Genomic DNA, 26,779 nt, shown 5'->3' with positions numbered 1-26,779 from the left:
TTAGTGTAATTAACAAAAACTTAAAAATTTTAGAAATTAAAATCTTCGATTTATATAATTTTAGTGATTAATCTAAAAGTTTATTCTCATCCAAGGCATTGACTACGTTTTAATTAAAAACATTCTTTTAGTCTTCTCGCATCTCTTGGGTAAGAAAAAGTTTGGGCAGTAAAAAACATGTATTAATTTTTTATATAAAATATTATTTTATTTTTAAAAACTAAAAAATATTTTAAAAAAATAAACCAAACATACTTTTAATTAATAAACTAATTTGTACGATATATAATTATTTATATATTTTTTAAAATTATGTATATTTTTTACTTAATAAAATTCTATTTGAGCTAATATATTTGTTTATATTTAAAGTAATAATGTGTTAATTGTTTATACGTAGAATTTATATAAATAAAGAGTTTTGTTAATTTTAATTTTAAAGACTGAATTTAACTTATAAGTAAAAAAAATTTATAAAAAAATATAATTATTATATTAAAAATATAAAAATATAATAAATACATAATAAATACTTTTTTTAATAAAATTTTATTATTATTAAATATTTATCGTATTGATTAAAGTTAACAAAATTAATAAATAATTAAAGGTTATAATTTGGCTGTGGAGGAAAACATATTTAAAAGTGTAATTCGCTGTGAAGTTGACAAAATGGGCATTTCCAACAATACTTATTAATTTCCCACCTACATAATAGCAATTCACACACTAACTGTGATTATAGCTTTCTGGCTTACCTAAATATTTGAGGAATGACAGAACAAAAACTCTCTCCATCTCTAGTGGTAACACATTGTCTGTAGCATGTTTTTTTCACACATACTTTTATTATTAATTAGAAATTACAAAAATTACATGAATTTTACTTTAACTTAATTAATTTTATTTATATATTTTTTCTAAATTTTAAACAATAACTATAAAATATATTAAAAAAAGTTTATCTAATTTTTTTTTTTTCTCTCATTGCACCATGCAATTTATGAATAGAGAGCGGAGGCATTGACTTGAAAAATGGACTGGGGTACTTCTTTCTCAAAGAAGCTTCACAGTTTATTGGAAATTTATACTTCAAAGTACATATGTTTAGACGTGGTTTAATATATAGCTAAAATATGTTTTATAAAATTTGAATTTTTTTTTAGTGAGCTAATTTTTTAAGTGAGTTAAACTTAAATTTTTAATCTAATTTCATTATTTTTTTTCAAATATCGAGTTACAGACATAATTCAATTAACTTCATGCACTAAATACATATCTTAATTTTAAATGTTAGCGGTGTGTTAATATGTCTTTCATGAATTAAGAACATAAAGGAGAGAGAGACAACCTTCTTTTTATATACTTACTTTGTGAGAGTTAATTAAGTCTAATTTTTTAATAATATATCTTAGAATCATAATATAACTTAAATTTAACTAAGCATTAAATATTGTTTTAATAATTTTATTAATTTCAAATTTTAAGATTGAATTTAAGCCCTAAAGGTGATAGGATTTTATTAAGAATGAATAAATTTATTGCATTAAAATTAAAATATATATAATTAATATTGTTTTAATTAAAAAATTTATCATCAAGTTTTAAACTCATTTGTAAGAATCGAAGTTTACATTTTCTTTATTTGAATGATATTGATATTTTCATGGTGTTAATTATCTGAATTAGCTTCAATCGATGCATTTGTGTTTTAGTCCTTAGCTTAGTAGCCTAAACATTTGAAGTTAATCACTTAGTTGCGTTTGTAACTATCTGACAATAATTACTTGAACTATAATAATTTTTTTAAAATAAACCATTAAATCTTGGAGTCGTACAACATAATGTGTCATTGACTATCTTCCTATACATTATTAAAACAATAATTTTTCGTTGAAGAAATAAATACCATTCAAATTTAAATATAATTTAAATATTTCATATCATATACTATTAATTTATTTTTAAAACAATAAACAATTACATTATGATTTTTTATAATATAAATTATTTAATATTTTAAAGTATAATTTTGAAACAAAATAATTTAATTAAAAAATAAACAAACCCGTGGATCCCGGGTATGTTGACTAGTTTTCTTTTAATTTTACCTTCTCTTAAAAAGCGAGGGAATGAAAGGAAATGATAGGGAGAGAGAGAATCATATACTATTTATTAAAATCTTTCTCATCTCTTTCATTAAAAATTGTCATATCCCTTGCTTTAAACCTTATTCACTGAGCACTTAAAAGATTGAAGAAGCCACAATTTCTCTCTTAACAATCTTGAACCTTACACGTATAGGGAGTTAAGCAATAAGCAATCAAGCATAGATCTCCACTCTGATATTTGCTTTTGTTTTTTCCCTTTATCTCAAAAGCCACAACCACCCATTGGAATTCCCGTTAATCTTCAATCTCGGCGCTCTCACTTGCATTTTTTCTTCCTTTACCCTCTCCACACAAATAATGCACTACAAAATTCACTAACCCCACTCTTTCTCAATATTCTCATGGCCAATCTCACACAACCCTTCAAGTGCATGTGCACAATTCTCTTCTTTCTCTTCATCCTCTCTTCATACACCGTTTCTACACATTCCTCCACCCAAGAGATTGAACCCCAAAACCCTTCTTTAACCACCCTTGCCCACTACCACCAAGTCTTCTACCTTAAGAACACTGACCCCATGTTTTTTAAACCAAGACAAAATCAAAGAGTAATCAAGAAGAGAAGGATCAACAGAAACAAGAACATGAAGCATAGAAAGAAGATGGTCAAGAACATGCAATCAAGAACTTTCTCTGCCATGCTCCCAAAGGGTTTCGTTCCTCCATCTGGTTCCTCTCCTTGCCACAATGATCAACCAAATTCAATGGCTTTCCACTGCCATCTCACTACTGAAGAACCATGAGGAAAAATAAAATAAAGGGTCCAATTCAATCCCACAAATTGTGATCCTCACTTCTTGACTATATTTTTATACACATATATTTATATTACATACGTGAAGCAATTTTCTGAGATTAGAAATATGAGGAAAGTGCTACAATTAATTGATCATTGCTTTTGATCCTTAATTCTTGCATTGTATCACTTTCTCGGCCGTGACTTTACTCACTGTTCGTTTTATTGTTTTTCTTGCTTTATGTTGGTTGATGTTGTAATAAAAGACAACAAGAATTAAACAAATTGTATACTGTATGATAAATCAGTCAAGCTTAGCCTTTAGTTCCTTTATTTTCTGGTGAGCAATGCATCTCTCCATTTATGCATGCTCCTTTCATTGTTTTCTAAGTATTCTTGATTGGTTAGAATGTAAAAGTAATTTGATTTGTTTTCTAGTTACTTAATTTTAGTTCTCATAAAATAATTTTTTAGTATAGTCTATATACTTTTAAAAATTATTAATTTTGAATTCTCTAAGTTCACAGAAAGGTGATAATTAACATTTTTTTTACTAGGACGTAATAATATATGAATTAAATATCAAAACCATATTTGTTTATGTTAGATTTGTCCAATTGAAATGAATTTCTAAGGGCGTGGGGGCACATAAGTTACAGAGAAAGATGTCTGCTATTGAAGTATATAGGTTTCTCTTTGTTGTTGGAATGAACGAATTTCATAGAATTTATGGGAGTTTTGGGAAAAAGAGGGGTAGGTGAAAGAGAGAAATAAAGCATGTGAATTGTGAATATGCATCGTTGGGGAAAGCAAAAATACGATGTTTGTTTAAAGGTACCTTTGAAGTTTCGTGGCATTTACTTTGTTCGTGCATGCAATGCATTGTAGGGACCGCTCTCTAGACGATGTGCCACACAAGTCGGATCCATGTCACAATAAATATATCAAAGTTTATCTTTTCATACCCTGACGCTCGACACATCTTGCCGGCAGAGAGACAAAAACAAGTGTCATATAAAATAAGACAAACTCATGCATGTAACCATTAATTTCATAAAAAAGAAACAACCCTTACACTCTTTATTATTTTATTTTTTAAATAACAGATTAATCACAACATATTATTAGTGTTTCTTTTTTAAGATGACAAATAAAATAAGTGTAAAAATAGGTAGAAAAAAGAAAAAAATAAAGTTCTTATTTTTGTGTCCATCAAAGGTTTATGTTTAAGCGGAATAATAATTAAATTAAAACAATTTTACTGATTGATTCAGTGTTTAATAATAATAAATATATTTTTTGTTTACAACTCTTATAATAATATACTTCAAAACTTTGCGTTAAACTTTAATATGATTATTTAAGTATAACTTCGGATTTTGCAATTAAAACCATAGTTTTTAAATAAGACTAAGTGATCTTTTTCATTACTTGAATTAACTTTTTTTTTTTAATGCAGTAATCATGCTCGATGCCCAGACAAAGAAAAGAATTGGGTGGGTCCTAATCTTATTCGGGGAGCCACCGGACTTTTTTTTATTTGGTTTTTTTATTTAAATTACTAAAAATCAATATTATATATGATATTGTATATTTTTATTTATTTATTAATTTTATATTTTTATATATAAACATTTTAAAATAATTCTCTAATTAAACATGTAAAAAATACTGAAAATTTGTCGCCTTTAAATGTTAAAAAAGCATCACCGTTTTGTCAAGAATGACTCGGATTATCATTGTTTGTATTAATTCCACTAATTTTACAAAATTATAATCAAAACATTGAAAAAGGAACTTTTAGGGTGTATTTGAAAAAAAATCATGACAATAATATATTTTAAAATCAACTTATAAATTTTTAAAATTATTAAATCATTTAGAAATTTCTAAATTATTTTTATCTTATCCTACTAATTTTTATTTTAAAATAATTTATTGACTAAATATTTGATTAAATTGTATCTAAACAGACTTTTAAAAGATGTTTGGAAGAACTTATTTTTATAATTTTTGAATATAATCTATCAATTTTTTAATTTATTTAAAAAATATAATCAAGTTTATAATACGAACTTTTATATGATATAAAATTATTAAATAAATACTTATTTGATTGTTTTCTTTTCTCTCTTTTTATGTAATTATTTTCTAACAATTGGAAGTGACTGTCATATCGATTCATTTATCATTTACATAAAGTTAGAGACAGCATAATAAAAGTTAATTTGAGTAGTGATTGATGTGAGGAGGACAATTAGCCTTTGAGCAAATGATAAAGCTGCTTATCGAATAATTTTAATTTATAAATATTGTTATCACTTATTTAATATATTTTATTTTCTCTAATTTTTATTCTATTTTTTAACATTACTTAAACACCTCAATTTATATCAGACATTTTCTTTATCAAATAGCTAGCACGCACGAAATCTTGGGTTTGATATTATCTATCGATGAATGGATGTTATCTAGCGTACAGTGTTGTTTTCATAAAAAGTAAGAAATTAAATTAAAAATAACATAGATGATAAAAAAAATTATATTAATATATAAAAAAAATAACATATAAATCTAGACATTTAAATTTTGAAAATATTAAAATATTGATCAAAATATTTGTAAATTTTTTATAATATTTGACAAATACTTTAATATATTTAATGTTGATTAAATAAATTTAAATATTAATTAAAAAGTTAAAAAATATTATTATGTTTAATTGGTTAAAAGTTCAAGATACATGTCATATTATTATGTTTAAATATTAATTCAATTTAAATAAACTCCTAGAAAAATTTTTATAGGAAAAATAAAATTAGAATAAAAATAAATATAATTTTATGGTAAGGGGAGTTTACTTTAACCTATAAACTATGTTTTGAATTATTAAAAAAAAGTTTGAGTTGGTTTTATTAGATCTCTTTGATAAAAGCTGAGATATAAAGGATTTAGTACTTAAAAGTTATTTTTTTTTTGCTGTAACTGCTAATAACTTATTTAATAATACTAAGATTTGACTGATTTATTATAAACTTGTCTTAGCTGAACTGTTGAAATGATTTTTGTCGTGCTGCAACATGTTGAGATATATGTCTTGCATCATTATAAAGCTGAGTTATACGTTTAAGTGGGTAGATGTATAACAATAGATCATGCTAAGTTGTGTTGTGCTGTCTGAATTCAGATACCGAAATGGGTCACTCTCGAACCAGCTTGGTTCCTACTAGATTACTTAGACTTTGAAATTAATTGAAAATCATTTTCATGTTGTGCATTAGATGGGTTGAGAATGCATGAGAATGTTGTTGTGAGTAATATTTTACTCTATATATATGATTTTATTTTATTTTATTTTTGTAAGCTTACCCTTACATTTTTGTCTATGCTGTTGTGTGTGTACTGCGATGATCGTACGGTGGTACGTAAGCAAATGTAGCAGATGTTGCATTTACTTCACAGGCTGAGGGGCCAATCGAGAAATGTTAGAAACTGGAGTCGAGTAATTTTGCATTAAAGTCATTTTCCTTATATTTTGAGACCTCATATAGAGTGAATTATGTAATATAATTTTGTGTATTTTGAGTATTATGAACTAAATGTAATTTATGTTGTTCTGTTAGATATTTGTTGTAAGAAACTTTGTTATATTTTAAATGAGAAGTGAATTTTATATTTATATTCTTCATTATTTATCTATCTTAAATAAGTAAGCAGTGTAGAAATAATATTATCGGTTCCTTATAGAAAAGGGTCGTGACAATAATGGACCAAAACCTTTTGACAATAGTGGAATGTAAAGGTCTAAGACGTAATCACAGATGATGATAAAAGTTGGTATCTTATTGACAATGGGGTGAAGTTTGAGAAAAATGAAAATGATGGGAAAGTTATGAAGGAGAATGTCTTCTTGATTGGAGAAGAGTTTCCTAGTATAGGATTAATTAAAGGAATAAGAAGATAAAGATGAATTACTAGGAATGATGTTATAGTGATTTTTCAACTATTATAGTTTCTAACATTTTAATATTAGCAAACATAAACAATGGTTTCTAATAATAATAATTTACAATAGTAGTGTTAAGAGAAAATAAAGAAGAAAAAAATATGAATAGATGAAACATTTTAAAAATTAAAAATTAAAATAAAATTAAAACAAAAATATATCATATACAATAACATCAATTTTTTATGCAATTAATTATACATGTCCTTTAATATTTTATTACTATATTTTAATAATGTATGACTCTAAGGATTAAATTGATTAATAGAAAAAAAAATTTCAATTACTATTAAAAGCACTTTTAAATTTTATACACTAAAATGTCCAATACTAATAATCTTAAGAACAAAATTAATAATTTAGTTAAAAAAGATTCTATATGCAAGATTGAGGTTTCAAAAAATTACAATTTGATTTTTTCTAGTTTTCTCTAAATGTAGATAAATTTTGATATTTTAATTGATAAATTAAATAAAAAAATGTTTAAAATTATTTTATCAATTCATTTGTAAAATTTCAAGTGAATTAAGAACTTTGAGAGTTTCAATTTTTAAAATTAATTTTATTTATTTTAAATAATTGAAGGGTTTTACTAAAAAAAATGAGGATGAAAACTAAACAAATAAAATTAAAAATATAATCAAATTTATATTTTCTTAACAATTTTACATATCATTACCCTTTAGTTAATAAAATAAAATAATAAATTTTTATGTTGAAACGATTTAAAAAATAATAAAAAATTGACATGAGATAACATTTCTATTAATCAAGTGAAGACTAAAAATAAAAGCTCAAAAGTAAGAATTAAAAAAATGAAAAGATTTAATTAAATAAAAGGAGTATTTCCTTCTTATTCCTTCAAAATTATTTCGATTGTGCAGCTTGCAGTTTCATTTGATACCCTAGAGCTTTCCCTTGCGCTTGACGGAGCGCGGGAAAGTGAAAAATGTCAGTGGGAAAAATGGTCGAACAGCTTTACTCCCGCTATCGCTTGCACATTACACACTCTCCCTTTCACTGCTTCTTCTCACCACTCTCAACCCACACTCTACAACAAGAGCAAGAGCAAGAGCAAGACCCTCACTCTCTCATCAAGCAAGACCCTATTCAAATCTGCACCTCTCTTTGGGTCAAAACCTTCTCTTCTCCCAACACCATATCATTCCCCAACCTCACCGGTTTCCTCTCCAACTTCGACCTCTGGCTCTTCGCTTACCAACGCTCATGTGCACACGCCACTGGCACTTTCCCTCCCCGTAACGCCGTTCACTCCCACGTTCTCCACCACCTCCTGTCCCTTCGAAACGCCGTTATTCGCGGTCGTTTTTCCTGGAACGACAAGACCCACCAATTACTTTGCAGCCCCAACGACACTGTCGTTTCCAAGCCTCTCTCGAAACGCAAACTCCAAGCCCTTCTCGAATCTAACGAGCCATGTTTTCAGGACAGGGTGGTTCAGGAGGTTCTCTTGATGATTCTCGAGCCGATTTTCGAAGCACGGTTTTCCGCCAAATCGCATGCGTTTCGACCCGGGCGAAGCGCCCACACGGTTATTCGAACGATTCGGAGTAACTTCGCGGGTTATTTGTGGTTTTTGAAAGGGGATTTGAGTGAGATTTTGGATGATGTGGATCGAGATGTTGTGATGCGTTGCGTTGAAAAGGGTACGAGGGATAAGAAAGTTTTGAGCTTGATCAAATCCGCGCTTGTGGGTCGCGTGTTGCGGAAAGAAGAAAATGGTGAGGAGTTGAAGAAGGATAAGAAGAGGAGAGCTACTAAGAAAAGGATTCTCAAGGAGAATGAACCAAAACCTGATCCGTATTGGTTGAGAACATTCTTTAGTTTTGCTCCTGAGGAGGCTGCTAAGGTACCCTCTTATGGTCATTGTGGAATTTTAAGTCCATTGCTTGCTAATGTTTGTCTTAATGAGTTGGATCATATGATGGAGGAAATGATCGTGGAGTTTTTCAGGCCTTGTAAGTTTGATTCGATATGGAAGTATTCGATTGATGATGGATGTCATAATCCTGCGTGGCCGGAGTTTGTTCCGTCCAGTGGGAAGGAAAAAACTAGGAAGATGGATTACATAAGATATGGGGGTCATTTTTTGATTGGGATCCGAGGGCCGAGGGAGGATGCCATGGAAGTGAGGAAGAAAATTGTTAAATTTTGTGAGAGTGCGTTTGGGGTAAGGTTGGATAATTCCAAGTTGGAGATTGAGCATATTACCAGGGGGATACAATTCTTGGATCATATAATATGCCGAAGGGTGATACACCCAACCCTGCGTTACACGGGTTCAGGAGGTAACATTGTGAGTGAAAAGGGTGTGGGAACTTTGCTTTCCGTTACTGCTAGCTTGCAACAATGCATTCGCCAGTTTAGGCGGCTTGAGCTTCTGAGGGGTGATAAGGACCCTGAGCCGCTTCCGTGTACTCCTATGTTGTATTCAGGTCAAGCTCATACGAACTCCCAAATGAATAAGTTTCTTGAGACTATGGCTGATTGGTATAGATATGCTGATAATCGCAAAAAAGTGGTTGGCTTTTGTGCTTATGTCGTTCGAAGCTCTTTAGCTAAGTTGTATGCTGCAAGGTATAGGCTGAAGTCCCGTGCCAAAGTGTATGGAATAGCTTCACGGAATCTCAGCCGTCCTTTGAGGGAGAGCAGTAACAACTCTGCACCCGAATATTCAGATCTTTTGAGGATGGGGCTGGTTGATGTAATTGAAGGTGTTCAGTTTTCACACATGTCTTTGATTCCATCTTGTGATTATACTCCATTCCCAAGAAACTGGATTCCAGATCATGAAAGGGTGTTGCATGAGTATATTAAACTTGAAAATCCCAAGTTTTTTTGTGAGTTGCTCAGATCTATTAAGCAAAAAGGCGTAAATCTTCCTCAAGATGAAATATCTCAAATGGTATGGGACTACAAAACTTTTGGGGTTCGTTATTTTCAGCCTAACAGAGAAGATAGAGAAATAAAACCTGATTTAAAGGAGATAAATGGGTAAACTTGGCACTGATCCAAAATTAGTGGAATCTTCCAGTATCAAGGTTCTGCTTCCAAATTCATGATCTCGTAGGGAAAAAGGTTACATGCATTGTTGAGCCATATTTTTGTTGAGTATTTGAGTGTAAAAGTCCTTCAAATACTATTCTAGTAACAAATGTGAGTCCACGTTGAATTATCTACATAAATGGTAGATTGCGTCCATTGGAAGGGTGCGTGGCTCAGATGGCAGTGATGTCATTAACCACCCAGTACTGACAATTTAGAACACGACAACAGGTATAACAGAATTTTTTAACACTGTTGAATTCCTTGTAATTGATGAATTATTTTCACTACAATTTATATGGATTGATTTTGAGTTTCCTTGAGTTGTTTATCGAATGTAAAATTGTGAAGAACACACAAAATTGCAAAAGTACGAGTGAGAATCATTGAATTAAGAGTGAGATTCATATGACTTTTGTAGTTTTCAATAAATTTTAACTAACAATAAAAAGTATAAGGAGTGTATTTGAAAGAATGTGTTAGACAGGATGTTGCCAATATTTCTCTATCGTTCAAAATATCAATAAAGATTTGTTTGCTAGTTATGTCACCAGCGGCACTGCTTACACATTTGTATCTGATTTGATCTGTGCTGAACATTTGCCTACAGATTTCAATTACTTAAAAAAGAATATTAATGAAGTATTCAAGAGGAACTTTTTACGTGGGATATCGGGAAGTGGAAGGTCTCTTTTGGAATAGGAAGAGGCAATTTCATCTACTAGTAAATTTTAACTGCTGTGGGCTAAATTTGTTGGACATCAGTTGTTGATAGTCTATAATCTGTAATAGCTGAAATTCATAGACGTTCAGATTCTTTCCATGATCAATATATTGTATTGGTTACATATTTTCTGTAACTTTATAACGAATCTCTGCCTTTTGTTTATATTGTTTTCATTGTTTTTCTTTTTAATTTGAGTTTGTATACCAGTTGTAGGCCGCAAGTCATGTCTAGCGTTGGAATCTGTAGCACAGATTTGCTTACCTATATAACTATTTCCTAAGCTCATCTCACAGTTCAAGGTGGATCGACATTTGGTGCTGGAGTTTAGCATTTTATGTTTGAAATTTAAAGTAATATTAATTATTTAGATTAATCAGTTATTTTGCATATATGATGATCTTACTCGTGAGGATATGCTGGTATACTTGCAAGTGCTTAAATTGTTTCCCAAATGAGATTAATTTGATGAATCACTTAAAAATTCATGCGAACGAAGAGGTAATATAACATTAGATTAATTGTGTAAATATCGTTATTTTCTGCCAAAAAGAAGCTTTGCTTTAAAGTTTAAGTTAATTTGTATATTATGCAAATGAATAGCGGTAACTTGTATTATCTTTGGAATTGACTTGGAGATTGCACGCGAAAGTGGTTTTAAAGCCACGGCAGTTAGCTGAGAATGTATCTCTATTATTGTTTGTTTCAATTAGAGGAATTGGAATTAGGAAAATCTTTTGAAGTATTTGAGTTGAATGAAGGAGTAAGAAAGTCTTTATATTAAATTCATTAATCAAGATTGAAAACTATACTTCAAAACAGGTGGACTTGTGCGATCCTACTAAAATATTCAAGGTGAGTAGAAAACAAATATAGATTTCATCGGAATTGTATGATGGCTTTGATTAAAAGATGTTTTTTTACCGGTGGAGGACCAGACCATATCAGGCATCCGACTAATCTGGGACTAGCCGGGTAAGAACATCACAACTGGTTGAGCTCTTTCATGTTTTGTCCAACAATAGTTTCGTGGACTCAAATTCGTTTATAGGTAAAAGATTTTCTTCTAAGCTTTTTTTCCGTTGATTGCAAAGCAATTCTAACATGCTATCCTCTTATTGTTTTAGTGTAAGATAAAACTTAAGTGCATTACTATATATGTTATTGGTGTTATTTTCTAATCAGAGTTAGAGTTTTACTTCAATAACATGCATAATAAATATTTCCAACTCTAATTGAAAAAATCACAATCACATTTAAGTTTTTATCTTTAATGTACTATACTAAAATAATAATATTAATGCCATCTCAGAACTTTCATTTCTTGTAATTTGAATTTTTTTAGCTTTGAAAAACTTGGGTCTCAACGAAAAATTTTATATGTGAAAAGTGTGCAACCTCCATTTTCCTTGGAAACCAAACAGGCCTCTATTAGTTGGAGGGAAAATGCTTATACATGAGATGAAGAAAACCTTGATTGATGTCTAACTTCAAAGAAAAGATATGATTTTTATCATTCGGAGTACCACTGTTCGACCAGCTTCCATTTACATCCATCCCAGCTGCGGTAGAAACCATCCTTTTTGACCGACCAATAAATGGTGTGATGGCCTTTGTCCATCTTTTCTTCGTATGCGTCCCAAGTGGTGAACAACGACATCCACATGGCAGTGCATTCCAAATCTTGATCCACCTTGAGAGTTGGGTTGTGATGATAACCTGGTTTAAGATAAAATGAAGCACCTTGGTCGCAACTAAGTGTCAATTGCACCTTAGTTTTGTTGGGCAGGTCATTCCTAATGCTAACCACGGCGGGTGACCTCTGATACCTTGCAAGTGTTGATGTGTTCAGAAAACAGAAGCAGAGAAATAATAGAGAAAAGGCAAAGATGTAATCACGAGAAGCCATTGTTCTTTTGATGGTCATTGAAATTGGTCTTTAATAGAGTGTGAGGAAATTAAATGGTCTTTTCATGGTTTAATTTTTTTGGTTGGGCTCTACAGATCATGTAATTCCCGCTTGGTGTACCATTACGTTATCTGCGTTATCGAATTTTTTATGGTATGCTTCCGGGGCCGTCGTCACACTATAAATCAATCAATATAAAAATTATAGCAACAAGATATACATTTGATTATGTTATTTTTTATAAACATTTGTTAGATATAAATTTTTATCAAATATTTTTAAGTAAACATTAAAAACTTAAATTAAGAAAGGGAATATTGTTAAAAGTATAAGTAATTTTAAATCCTCCAACATTATATGCCTACAAATCTTATTAACTATTAAATAAAATATATTAAATGATTTTTTATATGTAAAAGATAATAAATATGTACATATATAATGCATATTTTATAAAAGCTTTTTTAAAAGCTAGAATGATATAGTAAAGTTCTTAAAGTAAATATTCCTTTACTCGTCTTTTGAAGGAAAATAATGACTCTTGTTTATTAAAATTAATTGAATTAGAATTATTTGATATACACATTTATGTATTTGCATGTTGTAACTCTCTTTCAGAGCATCTTCCCGTGTGTCTCAAAGTTTAAGAATTTCATCAGGTTGGAAAAGAAATGTTAGTAATATTTTTGTAATATACTTTGTTTGATTTTTTAAATATATATATATATATATATATATTTGAATTTTTTTTAAATTATTATTTCAATTTATTAAAATAAGAGCTAATCATTAAAAATTATTAAATAGTATATTAAAAATAGGGTATGGGTAACATTTATTTCTCTTGTTGGAAAATTCAAACAGAACAGTAATGATGCAGCCTCGAAGTGTTTGATGATAAAAACCCTGATCAGATGAAAAAACAATAATTATTTATAAAATAAATCGAACCAATTACGTATTAACGAAATATCTTTGAATTTTGAATAACGTAAACGTTTGTTCTATGTGACATAAGATCAGAACGTAAACCTGTAAACATATATGTAAGCCATTAATACACTGAACCTCAATTCTCAAGCTAATCTAGGAAAAAAAATTCATCCCTTAATTATTTAGCTATTTCTTGAGCATGTTACTGTGATGTTCGTCTTGGAGAGCGAATGCAGAGAGAGGAAAGGAGCGAGCAATCCCAGTGGGGTTAGCGAAGGATATCTTATCAGAAGAAGGATCATCGACGAAGATTTCAGAGATAGTGACCCATATGAAAAGCTCTTTGGTTTTGACCCCTGTCACCCTTCTCATGCGGTGTTCCTCAACGAACGCCGTTACCTCCGGTTCGTAACATACGGTGCGTCCAATGGCGTCGAAACGGTGTTCCTTCTTGTGCTTCTGTTTGAGCCACACGAAGCCTGTGATGCGGTTGTAACCCATTTCTACGATGTTGTCTAAAGGGAGTAACCCTCTTGGAAGGAGAATCTCGTCGAGAAGAAGCCGTGACTTTTGCATGCACACTGCTTCTCCCTCGTAGATCTCAGCCTCTCCTCTGTGATGCGCTATTTGTTGGGTTGCCATCTTTTTTGCTTGATCGATCGATGTTGGAATGGGACAATTATGAGATGAGAAATTTTAGTTGAAATTATTGAATTATAATCGAAAAATAGGAATCCAGATGTTTTATGTTGTGGTAGCCATTAAATTTAGAAACGAACGATGAAAAGAAGATTCTATCAGAGAGTTTGGGGGGTTGGCATCGGATTGAGTTATGTGTATGGGTCAAATCACTTCACATTTTACTGGTGAAATACCGCCGAGCTATTGTCATGATTTTTGTGACACAACACAATACACATCATTTTCTTATCCTTTCCCTAACGCCCATGAATTGCCTTGCTGTTGTCAAAACCCAACAATCATCCTATGCCTTTTTTTTTATATGGGATTTCTAATAAAAATTTTGGAAATATGATAACTTTTTAAAAAAGGTCATTGAGTTCAAAAACTGTCATTATATATATTTGTTTATGAATTGTTGGAACTGAACTAATTTCATTTGATATAAGTTTTATCAGCACAACATATAGTTCAATAATTTGCTAACTAAAACTATTGATGCTGTTTTTTTTATACCTATCTTATATATTATTAATTATCCATCATTTTTATTCTGAATTTTCTTCCTTCAAAAGGTATGTTTATTTTAAATTTAAAGTGTTGAATTATATTATATAAGTAACTAAATAATCAGCACATTAAGTTTATATTAATTAGTTTATTATTTTATGCTTTTATTTCAAAAAACATAAAATTAAAACGAAATTATCTTTCTATTATTTATCTTTCAAACTCTCCAAACTTACTCTATGTTGTATCGTTTAAAGGGACGATGCATTTTATTTATTTTTTTAATACCTTTCAAAAGCAAGATACATTAAGGCAGGAACGTAGAGAAACGTTTATAATATTTTTTTTATGTATAACTTATCTTTTTTGTTAATACTTAATCATATTATTAAGCGGCATTATCGTTATGCGATTTTCAATATAAAAGAAATAACATTCATAAAGGAACCATCAAACTTTGAATAGAAGTTTTTCATTACTGTTACTTTCTTTTCTCCTCGACGTTGAAGAGGAAGGTATAGAAAGAGTGAGGGGTACGTAAATTTGATACTTTCTTAACTTTTTTTCATTTGAAGCTACCTTGGGGTGATGAAACCTATTTATTTAAGAAACAAATCATTCTGATAATGATTGCATTATTCTTTACACAACTTACAACAACGAGGTACACAATTCAAAGATTTAAAAAATTGATCATAGAGAATAATACTATTTGAAAACGAATAAATACATTCCTATTAGCTTGTAACAGGTTATCAGCTTTTCCCTATTTAAAAAGGAATTATTCTATATTTTTCCTTTTCATCTTTTCTTTTTCATCGTTAATTGATTCCTTGAAACTATTAAAAGGCAAATCCAACTATTAGCTTCTTTTACCTTTCTTTGATTTTGTAATTTTGACCAATTTTATGGTCTTATGGGGTCATTAATCATTGGATTCACCCCACATAATGGAAAGATACTTCTGGCACTTGCTGCAACAGCTGCCGTTCACATATAACAAATCTGGGTCTACCCTTTTGGTTCTTCTTGAAGTGGACACTTTCTTGACAGTGGTCCCATCACTATTCTTGAGATTGTGTCTGTACTCCAGTGCCACCTGTTCAAATACTTCCACCTCAAACATGTTCAGTTTCAGGTTGGGCTTCATGTGATCTCTAACAAATGCAAAGGGTAATTGGTCTCTTGGGTTAAATGCCTCCAACTCATTAAATATGAGGCAGGAGAAGAGGTTACTGCTCACTCCATGCCTCCTCAAGATCAAAGCACTGTCTGGTACATCTACCAAAAACAATTAAAAAAAAATACCATAAATTTTTTGGGCATAGAAGGTAGGACAAGAGTTTGGTAAAATTTTAGGTGTTTTTTGTAATATTATTTTATTAAAATAATAATTTTATCTTATTAAAAGGTGAACATTTAATAGAGCTACATATTATTGAGATAAAGTTTCATTTTTATTAAAAAATAACTCAAAAATATCCTAGAAAGTGCATGCAAAATTTATTCTGAAAAATGGCATGATTTGGAAGCCACTTTAATTTCTCTCATAATCTAATAATGATTACTGTTACTTTTTCATGTATTTATTGCTATTTTTATTTAAAATACCGTTTTCCATTGTTAATCAAATTAACCAAAAAAATTAATTAAATGAGAATAACAATGAACAGAACTTCATTATCTGAATGGGACTTGAGAAATTCATTCTTCGGGATAAAAAGAAAGCGGATGCAAAATGATAAACATAGAAGCCAAAGTGGAATAAAAAAAATGATTCAGCGAAAGGACAAAATTAGGTGCAAAACTTAACATATGCATGTGAGTCTTACCAATCCATGTTTTAAAAAATGAGCTACTATTATTAACAAAATATGTAACAAAGAAGGAAAAACAAATTTGAACTACTTTATATGGCATGATCCAATGCTTGGGCCACATTTGACGGTGTAACACTACAACTTGTGGACCATGATTTTGGTGATCTACTTTTATTAATGAAATTTAATGCACCTTTATTTCCTATTAGAATCTGAAATCTTATTCGATAAAAAAAATCTTAAATCTTAAGCTTTTTTCCTTGTAATGTAAAAAGAAATCTAATGAGTAGCGACATAACTTTGAATAGGTGCCAATGTCCTCAGATAGGACCTAAGATCAGTTTCACAGTTTGATTTTAACGAAAGGAGTTCATGAAAACTAGCCAACAGAAGTGAACTACCCCATATGAAAGAAAAACCTTCCTCCCACAAGCCTTCACCATTGAGACATTGCAAGGCTCATAGGCTACATTATATTTATGATCAACGGCGGTACAAAAGATCTCACGTTTCTTTAAATACTAACATCGCCACAGCTCTTGTAGATAGGAACTTGTTAAATTTAAAGTGTACTTGGTGAAGTCAAAAGCTACATGTGATATAAAACCTTCTATAAAGTTAATGACATAGTAGACTTAAATATGATTTATAAATTTGGTTTGGTTTTAAAGTTTAACCTACAGTTGTTACTAATTTGCACAAGCGTGAGCTATCTCAAACCACTTTCTACGTGGATTGTTTCACATCTTCATTCTTATGTGTAGTAAAGTTTGGGCCCAAATGTTGAAAGAATATTTCTAGTAAGGTTTGCATAACAAATGAAAGAAAAATATTTGGTAATATTTGAGGTGTGCGCCTAGAAAAAGATAGAAAGAAAAGATAAGGGTGATGAGTGATGTGATAGTGAGAAAAGGAGTGTGAGAGAGAGATGAGAATAGTTACCTGAAGCATAGGGCTGCTTGTTGGGACTCCATGGTTGCAATCCATTTTCACAGTATGTTTCCATTTGCACCTTTAAGGCATTAACATCCCACCATTTCTTCCACCTTGCAGTTGCCATTGCTTCTTCCATGGTATGAACATAATAAGGGTGTCTTGATATAGCCATGTCTACATTCTCAGATATAACAAGTGAATGAATCAACAACAACGGATCAACCATTAGTTGCAACTTTGCATCTATCCAAATGCTAAATTTAGAATTTGGGAATAACCTATGGACTAAATATTTTGGTATAACCCCATTCATTGCCGGGTTTTGATACAAATCCTCTCTTGAAACCTTCACAACCCTCCATACACCTATCTTGTATTCTCTAGATTTTGTTGAAATCATTCCATGGTGTTCAAGACCTTTGAGGGTAACATCATCTACAAACATGAAGAAACACACATCTTCCAACGTTTTTGACCCAAGACCCTTCGGTTGTCGGATTTTGTCATGATCATTGAAGATTGCTGAAACCACTACTACACTATCACACTTTTCCATTGCAATTCGATCTACATCAAGAGACAAAGCATATAACATAATCGAAATACCATAAAAAGTAATTCAAATGAATGTTGATTTTGTTGGCATATTATGACAATTTAAATAATTTCTAGGATTTATATTATAGCCAGTGGAAACTAAATGGTTTAATATTTTTAGGGTGAATTGAGATCTGACAAGTGACTTCATGTGTAACTGACCAGAATCACTGATTGGAAACTTCTTCAGAAATCCGCATGGAACTTCTGTGCTATCATTTTGATGATCAAAATATGAAAACCTCTTAAGGGTGCTGAGATTCCCACCGAAACTATCTGCATTCCCCTGCATGTACCTCAGAACCCCTGAATAAGCTTGAGATTTTTTCTTCCGGTAATTGTTGATCTCCTTTACAACATTCCAGTAATCTGAATTCATAATCGGCGACCCATTAAAAAAAATGATTAACTCGATCATTTAAATGTATAAAATTCAATGGATTGGATCGTGGGTAATTAACTACCAGAAAAGAAAACAGGGGAAGAGCATGTAGAACGGGTGGTTGAGACAGCATATTTGTGCTCTCCATAGGAAGAAGGGTAAGAGAAGAGAGAATTGTGGATGGGATCCAAAGGGGATGATCGGAAAAAGCACTTGGACTGAGACAAAGTGGTGTAAAGAGCAAGGAACAGAGTGGTGAAGAGATAGAGAAGAGAAAAACAGAGGAGCTTTGATTGGAGGATGATAGGTTTGGAAGTTGTTATTAGTCTTCCCATAATAAAGTGATTATTTTCTCTGGGGATTTCTCTTCCATGGGTTTCTTTTCAATTCCACTTTGTTCAGTGAGGGTTGATGATGTTGCATCATGCATGACCCAGAAGCGGTTACTTGTCAATTTCAACAATGTAAATTTTGTTCCTATTTAGGTGGGCCTTCTTCTAACCTAGTTGCATAACAAAAAGCTCGAATTGGTTGAGAAATATATAAATAAATAATATTTTCTTAATCAAAAGAACTAAATAATTAGTTGGTCGACAAGTAGGTAAATAAATTCCCTAGTTGCTTAATATTTATGTTGTTTTTGGTATTTTTAATGCAATGTCAATGTGATAACTCTAAGGTTAAATTAATTTAACCTCCAATGTCTTAATTTTTCTAATTAAGTATTTAAATAGTTATTGAAATCTTTAAAGTGTTGAAACCTCCGCTAGCTATAGTGAATCGATACTTGTAATTGGATCATTCTCGGTTGCAATAAAAGCATTGGTTTCCTCACAGCTTTGTTATCAATGGGGACATAACCAACCTTACCTATCTAGAATCATTCAATGCTCTCCTTGCTACTTTTTTTCAGTAAGGTTATTATAATTTATAGAAAAATGCATAAAAATAATTAAATAATAAATAATATGATAGTACTCTTTTTTTATAGTATTATTACATTTTAAACAGCTTTTTTAATCTAAAACTCTTAACTTATTCTATTTTCTATTATATCAACAATTGACATTATGTATATAGTAATAATTTCACATGCTATGCACGAGTGTGTTTGTTAGAGAGAGAGAGAGAGAGAACTATGATAAAAAAAATAAGAAAAAAGGACAAAAAAAATATAAATGTGAATATAAAATCATTAAAAAGAAGTAAAATAGAGTGAAAGAAATAAAAAAAAAATGGCGTTGAAATATAAGTGTTTTTTTTTTTTTGTCAAAAAATATAATTGTTTTTAAATAATAGAATTTTGGACCATGCAAGACAAACTTTTGACTAGGAGCCTTGGTCAAAGGTCTTTGGTGGAGCACGTTTGATTTTTGGTTATGCGCACAAATCGAATGGTCCAGAATGGATCTTGATCTTATAAACAACCCACTAACAATAAGAACAACCAAAACCAAAAATAGCATTATGCAATATCATCATCCCTGTGAAAAGTAAAAACTTTGCGTAGTTCTCACTCACAACATCCCACCTAACCTTCTAAGGAATTTAGGGATTTAGAAACAAATAATTAAAGACATCTGTAGAAAAGATGAAACACTGATGAAAAAAAAAAGAATACAGATAACAGAAGTTTGATGGCATTAGTATCTAGACTTAATTACAAAATTTTCATAACTATAATTAAAAGGTTTTTTTGTTATTATAATTAAAAATGTTTTAAACTATTGAGATTTTGTTAGAAGAATTAACATATATATTGCACTAATCTTACTATATTGATAATGTGAACGTTTATAAGTATAATTAATTTATATGATATAAACTTATAATTCAATGAAAAAATTTGTCAATCAGAGTAAATTATATTTATACCCCTAAAAGTTGTGTGTATATATTTACGAATATTTGAATTAAAAAAATTGGTACATATAATTATTAAAATAAAATAATATAATATTTATTATGCTTTTTATAATTTTTCCTATGTTTGATTTTTTAATCAATGCCCTTAAATCTGTGTAACTATAATTAATGAATTACGAATTTAATATCTTTCTCATGCAAAATTGAGTTACTTTTTTTTTATATGAACCATAAATATCTTTTAGTGGAAATATATATATTTTTATTTGAGTCAGATAGAACTACTATTTAATCACTTTTTTTTTTCTCTATAAATGATATTTTGAAGAAATTATTCTTACTGTCTTACAATGATTATCATACAAATATTTTCATTTTAAAAAACAATACAAATCTCCCTTAACCTGTGAAATGATATATATTTTATGAAAATTCTGTTAAATTTATTTATTTAATCACACAATAAAGATTTACACATCAGTTAAACGGGAAATGATAGACACACACACACACACATCAAATTTGCTGTTTCACTTTCCCTTTCTTGCAGAAACCTCTTGTATAGCACTTTGAAGTCGTTGCAGACAACTTTGAAACGTTTCAAAATTGACTACAGGACGAGAACCAGTGGACGAATATGGGTCTCGTGCTTCAATGAATTGTTTCCAATCTTGTTTAGCCATATCTGTGCCCACATTCAGCATGCAGCGTGCAATTGCCTGTGAAATATTTCAAAAATAAGGTAACCAAGAGACCAATTCAGTGTCAGAGTTACACTCTGTAATATCATCGGTACGTAATGCTAACATAAAACTTATTCTGTACTTGGTATGGTAACACAGGAACATGTACCTTGTACAGTGGGCGCCGTGCATCTTTCAGCGATTCATCTTTCAAACATTCACATTTTAAGACTTTTTCTGACTCTCCCTGCCAATATCATATATATATATATATATATATATATGAAATCTCTCATTCCTTGGATAAATAAAGGAATTCATGACAAAGTAACATATGTATGTAGTGTTCAAAATGGATGTCAAATAATTTAAGGAACAAATACAAAAATATTTTTTTTAATAATGTTTTAGGACGAATTTTTTAAGTATATTTTCAGGTTGCGTATACATAAAAAAGATTTTGAAAAATGGGACATGGAAAAAATTATATATACGTGTCTCAAATAAAAGATCTGATTAAGAAAAATAAAATTAAGTTGAGATTTAAGCCTAAATTTTGTTTAGAAATATATTGGAAAATTGAAATTTGATACCTTGTAGATGAGCATTTCTACGAGCAACATTTCAATCTCGTAGGCTTCAAGCGGTTTGCCTGTTTTTTTGGCCTTTTCTACAGCCTCTCGAAGTATTTTCTCTGCAGAATCTTCCTTTGCACTCATTTCCAGTTTCGCCGTAGTTTGCTTCAATGCATTTTAATAGATCAGCTCATAGTTCAAATATTGAAGACAATTATTTTTCAGCTATTTATAATCTATATGCACATTTGTTCTTTTGCTAACGACATTTTTATGAAATAAAACAACATATATGAATGCAATTGTGTTGGGTTGAGTGAGGTTTAGAGGAAAAATTACTCCAAACCTATTAACATATCTCATATAGGGTTGGTTTTTATAAGAATTTTTGAGCCGGCCCAACTTGAAGTTGAGGTTCAGTCATGTCAAATAACTTTTGAATTTTCAGCAAAATATACCTTAAAGGAATATAAAAAGCTAATAAAAAAAACGTAATATTAATAACAGTGGATAAAAGAACATGAATTATGTGTGTTTAGGAAACAGTTTAATTAAGTGTTTATTCAATAAATTATTATTACATGAAAGCTTATAACATAAATTAAATCATGAAATTTATTGGAATAAGCTGAAAAAAATAATTTATTTTAACAAGTTATATTAAAGAAAACTTATTAAGAGTGTCTGAAATAGCTTATAGAGAATTTATAAAAATAATCTATGAAAAATAAATATTCAACTAATCTTTTAGCATTTCAAAATAATTTTTGTTAGCTTACTTCAATAAAATTTATAATCAAATTTATACTACTGGTTCTCATGTAATATTACCTTATTAAATATATACTTAATTAAACAACCTATTCAAACAAACATCGAAATAAACTAGAAGAAAGTTTATAAAAGTCATTTTCACATGCTCTTTTAAACGCTGTCTAATCTAAACCTTCCCCAGTGCCAAATCAAAGGGATAATTTTCTATTCAATATTTATTCTACAAGATTTCAAGGACCATTTTGAGAAAATGTAGATGGTTTCTAGCACTTTATTAACAATAACAAGAACAGGCAGGTGAAATATATTAACATGTCAAACCTGAATCTTCATAAAATCAAGATGTTCTTCTTCAAGTAAAGCCTTTAGAAGACTCTCGGCTTTGTCTAATGTGGCTGGATTTACTAGAGCTTTCTTGTAATCTTCCTTCACCAATCTATCCAATACTTCATTACCACTATGGATTTCTCTGATGATCATGGATCTGGTATAAACAACAGGATTGAGCTTGGGCTGGGCTGAGTCACTAAGCCATCTGTTTAACCTATAAATCAAAAGAGAGCCTAAGATGGCAAATGATATTGCTGGCATGGCATTTATCCCATATTTAGAACTGATATGTGACATAAAATTTCTCCCATCATCACAATAACTTTGAGCAAGAGAAAAATTACAAAACTTTTCCATCAACTGGTTCATAATAAAGTTGTATTCTATTTCCACGAAGAAGAAGAAGAAGAACTTAAATGAATGTTTTTCTCAAATCATTCAGCAAAAGAACCAAAGCGAAGGCACTTTAGACGTTGCTAGATTTATATAGCTAGTGAAATGTCATCAAGCATTATGATTCTAGTATTGGACAGGGGTGAAGAAATGAATATCATTTCCCAATATTCCTTCCTTGAATTGCTTTTAAAAGAAATCCCTTGTTCCAAGTAAAGATTTATACCCTTAGTCCATAAATGATAAGTGCTTAGTGAGGCTATAAATGTGTCAAAAACTGAGATTCTTCTCCAAGAATTTGTAACATGGGAACCACTTCAGCTATGAAAATATAGATTAAGAAAAGTCCATTTTCCTCGCTTGTAACATTACATAAAAAATCGGCATGATAAAATAACTTACGATTATAAAAAATAATTATATTTGAAAAAACGATATATAGTATCATCACAAAGAATTCCATACTAAATTAATCAACTTTTAAGGAAGAGCACTCAAGAGTCAGGTTTTGAGTTCAACTTTTATCTGCTTCAATTCGCATATTCTATTTAACTTTTTGCAAGGCCTTTTTGGTAGATAATCTCCTCACTTCATGTTAATGTTGGGCCCATTCAAGCCTGCCACAATTCTTGGGTTTTAAAATTTAAAAGTACAGTTCGCTTATAATACAAGACCAAAAACGAACAAGTTCGAAAAAAAAAAACCCTAAACTTATTCAGAAAGGGTATGGACTCTGGACCCAAAAAATAAGAACTCGGCTTGAAATTGGAAGGGGCGTAAGTTCAACCCAATTAAAATTTAACCACATAGTTTCCTCTTTGAATTTTATCTAAGCAAAAGAAAAATCAAAATCAACTTTGCTGCACCAATATTAAAATCGTTATTCTAGAGAAACACTAAGATTCAAAAAATTTATGCGTAATATACCAATATTATTAAATTAAAATAATTTTATATAAAAATTAAATACATATTACATAATTAGTTTTAAATTTAATAGTTTTTATATGTTTAAAAAGAAAAATATTTTATGATATCAAATGAGACTAATTAAAATAGTATTTTAAAAATTATAAAATAAATTATATAAAAATTAATTTAAAAAATAAATATTCAATATGAGTTTATGCCATAATAAAAAAATGATTATTTTTTAAAAAAAATTCATTTCAAATTAATCGAGAAACACTCTCATTTAAAAACAACGGTTTAGGTTCAATATATAAAAAGATATATGCCCCAGAATTTTGAAATTACACAACCTATCATTAGTTGATGGAAACAAAAAATGTTGACGAACTTAAATGAACTTCAGTTATAACTAATTAATAGATCGTGCATTGTATTAATATTATTAAATTAAAATAAAATTATAATAAATAATTTCATGTATACTAAATTTTACAAATTAAAATATTTATTATTAATAAATATTATATCAGCTTAAATAATATTAAATTAAGAAATAAATTTTAAAATTAAAAATATTTTTAAAAATCAAAATTTAAAAACTAAATTTAAATAAATATTTTAAAGATTATAATAATCTTAAATTTTGATTTATATAAAAAAGAAAATATCTTTAAAAGAAGCACTAACAATATTTTAATAATACAAAATATTTTGATTTATCTCATGTTTATACACGAGCCTGATTGAAAAAAAAAAAGAAAAAAATTGTGACATGCCATTTCTTGATCTCCGAAAACATAAATAATAATGAATGATAAAATTTAATAATATAAAATGACTATCTAATACATGTTTATAATTAATAAATATAATATGTAATAATATTGTTTTCAATAAACCGAATATTTAATATCAAATAGTAGTAAATTATTTTTATGTATACATGTGGTGCCGTGCTGTTGGAATCACATTAATGGAGAAAAACAATTATTTGAGATTAGTGACAGTGGCGACTGGGATTGTATTAATAAGGACATTATGGCAACCATAGTAACGATAAAACCGTTGTAGGAATCGTGCCAACGACAGTAACGATGATTAGTGGTCATGGGATGATGTTTCGGCTCACAGTGGCCAAAAATAAAAAGTTTTGACAACAGCATGATAAGATTGAGATATATACCAATTTAACATTTTTCTGTAAAAAATAAGAAAATAATATAAAGAGTAAATCAATGTATTATATGATAAATATGATTGTAAATCATAAAAAAGTAAATGGATAAAAATAATAGAATAATCAAGATATTTGATATTAGAAATGAAAAGAATAAGAGAGAGAGAGAGAGAGAGAGAGAGAGTAATGTATTTGGATGAAGGGGTAATATATAGAGATGAATTAATGGGGCTTTAGTGGGTAAAAACTGAAAACCAGTGGCTGAAGCATAGATAATGCGCGTGATATATCTTTAGGGGGTGGATGTAAGTGTCAATGTCTGGGCAGTGGCATGATGTACAGAGAGGCTAATGAAGGCTTTTTGGAAAAGCAAGAATCGAATCCAAGTACAGTCACGGCTTTCAAAATTTCAACTTTGGAGGAGAAGTGAGAGGGAGTTGCATACGTAAAGCAGTGTAAACCGTTTATTAAGGATGACATGGCCACCCATTGAGGCATCAATGTTATGTGTGATGGGCACAATTGGGGCAGGGAAGGACCATACCATAGCATATAAATATAGAGAATATGTGTTGACGTGTTGGCACCTCAGCAAGGGACTGTCAAGATGGTGCAAGGCATTGCCACGTGTGGGGGGATTTCTTCCCCAAAGTTAGGCTGAGAGAAGAGAAGGAGTGTGAAAGTGATTGAGAGGGAGGGCACCCCACAACTCTTCAAAAGTGTGTGTGTGTGTGGAATGGGGTTTTCAATGTGTTGTAATAACAACTGCACCTTCCTGTGCTCCTAAATAAGGGCCGTCAAATGCCCAGCCTGCCAAAAATCTGTACATACTTGTCTTCGCTGTCGGATAAGAGGACCAACACCTTCTCCAGGGTCTATTTTTATCTGTACCTTTCTTTCACTCTTTTTATCGCCTTTTTCTTCCTCTCATTCTTTTTATCTATAAATTCCTTTTCATTTCATCTTTCAAAAATTACACAAATATACACTTTCAAAACTTTCACATATTTACCCAATTACAGATTATTGGTAACAACTTTGTTACATTATACTGCACTTGTTGTGCTACCACAAACACCTGCAGTAGGTTGCTTTATAAAATTTACTTTGCTTCTCAATTTTAAAGTGTAGATATAAGTTTTATATATTCGGTATAAAACCTTTGGAAAGGTTGGATTTAATCTTTTTTAAAGTTTAGTCTGACAAGAAAAAATATTATAAATTTAATACAATAATAATTGTATTATTATTAAGTTGACTTGTTAATTTTTTTAAAAAAAATAAGACTTTTAAAAATATATATAATCTTTTAAAAGTTTTAAGTGATTCTAATATTCTTCTATCTTTTGTAAGAAATAAAAATAATACTTTTTGATAAGTAAAGTAAAATTAATATTGAGCTATTAATATTTGTAGATAGAAAATGAATAGTTAAGATTGATAGGTAAAAGTGTTAAGAATCAAGAGTATCATGTGACTATTTTAGTTAATAATATATTAATGAATGATAAATAGGTAAATTGTTATTTTTTCTTCATATTTTTCTCTCTATTTCTGTGGCAACTCTTCCATTTTCATCTTTCTCTTTTTTTCTCAAC

At 29.8% G+C, this 26,779-nt stretch overlaps 5 protein-coding genes across 5 annotated transcripts; 2 read left to right on the top strand and 3 right to left on the bottom strand.

Annotated features, from left to right (window-relative positions):
* The first annotated feature begins 2,512 nt into the window (after nucleotides 1-2,512).
* LOC113852138 lies at nucleotides 2,513-2,914 on the top strand. Its single transcript, XM_027482386.1, has one exon. It carries the CDS (start codon nucleotides 2,513-2,515, stop codon nucleotides 2,912-2,914), a length of 402 nt encoding a protein of 133 aa, XP_027338187.1.
* A 4,862-nt stretch (nucleotides 2,915-7,776) lies between these two features.
* LOC113853089 (nuclear intron maturase 1, mitochondrial) lies at nucleotides 7,777-10,822 on the top strand. Its single transcript, XM_027483541.1, has 2 exons — nucleotides 7,777-10,210; nucleotides 10,590-10,822. Exon 1 carries the CDS (start codon nucleotides 7,863-7,865, stop codon nucleotides 9,930-9,932), a length of 2,070 nt encoding a protein of 689 aa, XP_027339342.1. The 5' UTR covers nucleotides 7,777-7,862; the 3' UTR covers nucleotides 9,933-10,210; nucleotides 10,590-10,822.
* A 2,909-nt stretch (nucleotides 10,823-13,731) lies between these two features.
* On the bottom strand, nucleotides 13,732-14,187 carry LOC113852137. Its single transcript, XM_027482385.1, has one exon. The coding sequence runs from the start codon at nucleotides 14,185-14,187 to the stop codon at nucleotides 13,732-13,734; it is 456 nt and encodes a 151-aa protein (XP_027338186.1).
* A 1,155-nt stretch (nucleotides 14,188-15,342) lies between these two features.
* Nucleotides 15,343-18,834, bottom strand: LOC113852835. Its single transcript, XM_027483216.1, has 4 exons — nucleotides 18,554-18,834; nucleotides 18,252-18,458; nucleotides 17,499-18,059; nucleotides 15,343-16,017 (listed from the first exon to the last, which is right to left on the bottom strand). Exons 1-4 carry the CDS (start codon nucleotides 18,804-18,806, stop codon nucleotides 15,662-15,664), a joined length of 1,377 nt encoding a protein of 458 aa, XP_027339017.1. The 5' UTR covers nucleotides 18,807-18,834; the 3' UTR covers nucleotides 15,343-15,661.
* A 2,033-nt stretch (nucleotides 18,835-20,867) lies between these two features.
* Nucleotides 20,868-23,068, bottom strand: LOC113852136. The gene is made up of 4 exons (XM_027482384.1): nucleotides 22,691-23,068; nucleotides 21,614-21,760; nucleotides 21,163-21,267; nucleotides 20,868-21,056 (listed from the first exon to the last, which is right to left on the bottom strand). Exons 1-4 carry the CDS (start codon nucleotides 23,066-23,068, stop codon nucleotides 20,868-20,870), a joined length of 819 nt encoding a protein of 272 aa, XP_027338185.1.
* Between the last annotated feature and the right edge of the window lie 3,711 nt (nucleotides 23,069-26,779).

The sequence above is a fragment of the Abrus precatorius genome, unplaced genomic scaffold (assembly GCF_003935025.1).
Source record: "Abrus precatorius isolate BTA unplaced genomic scaffold, Abrus_2018 Scaffold10, whole genome shotgun sequence".
Taxonomy (NCBI): Eukaryota; Viridiplantae; Streptophyta; class Magnoliopsida; order Fabales; family Fabaceae; genus Abrus; species Abrus precatorius.
Note: the sequence above shows the minus strand (reverse complement) of the source record. Positions and strands in the feature narration are given on the sequence as shown.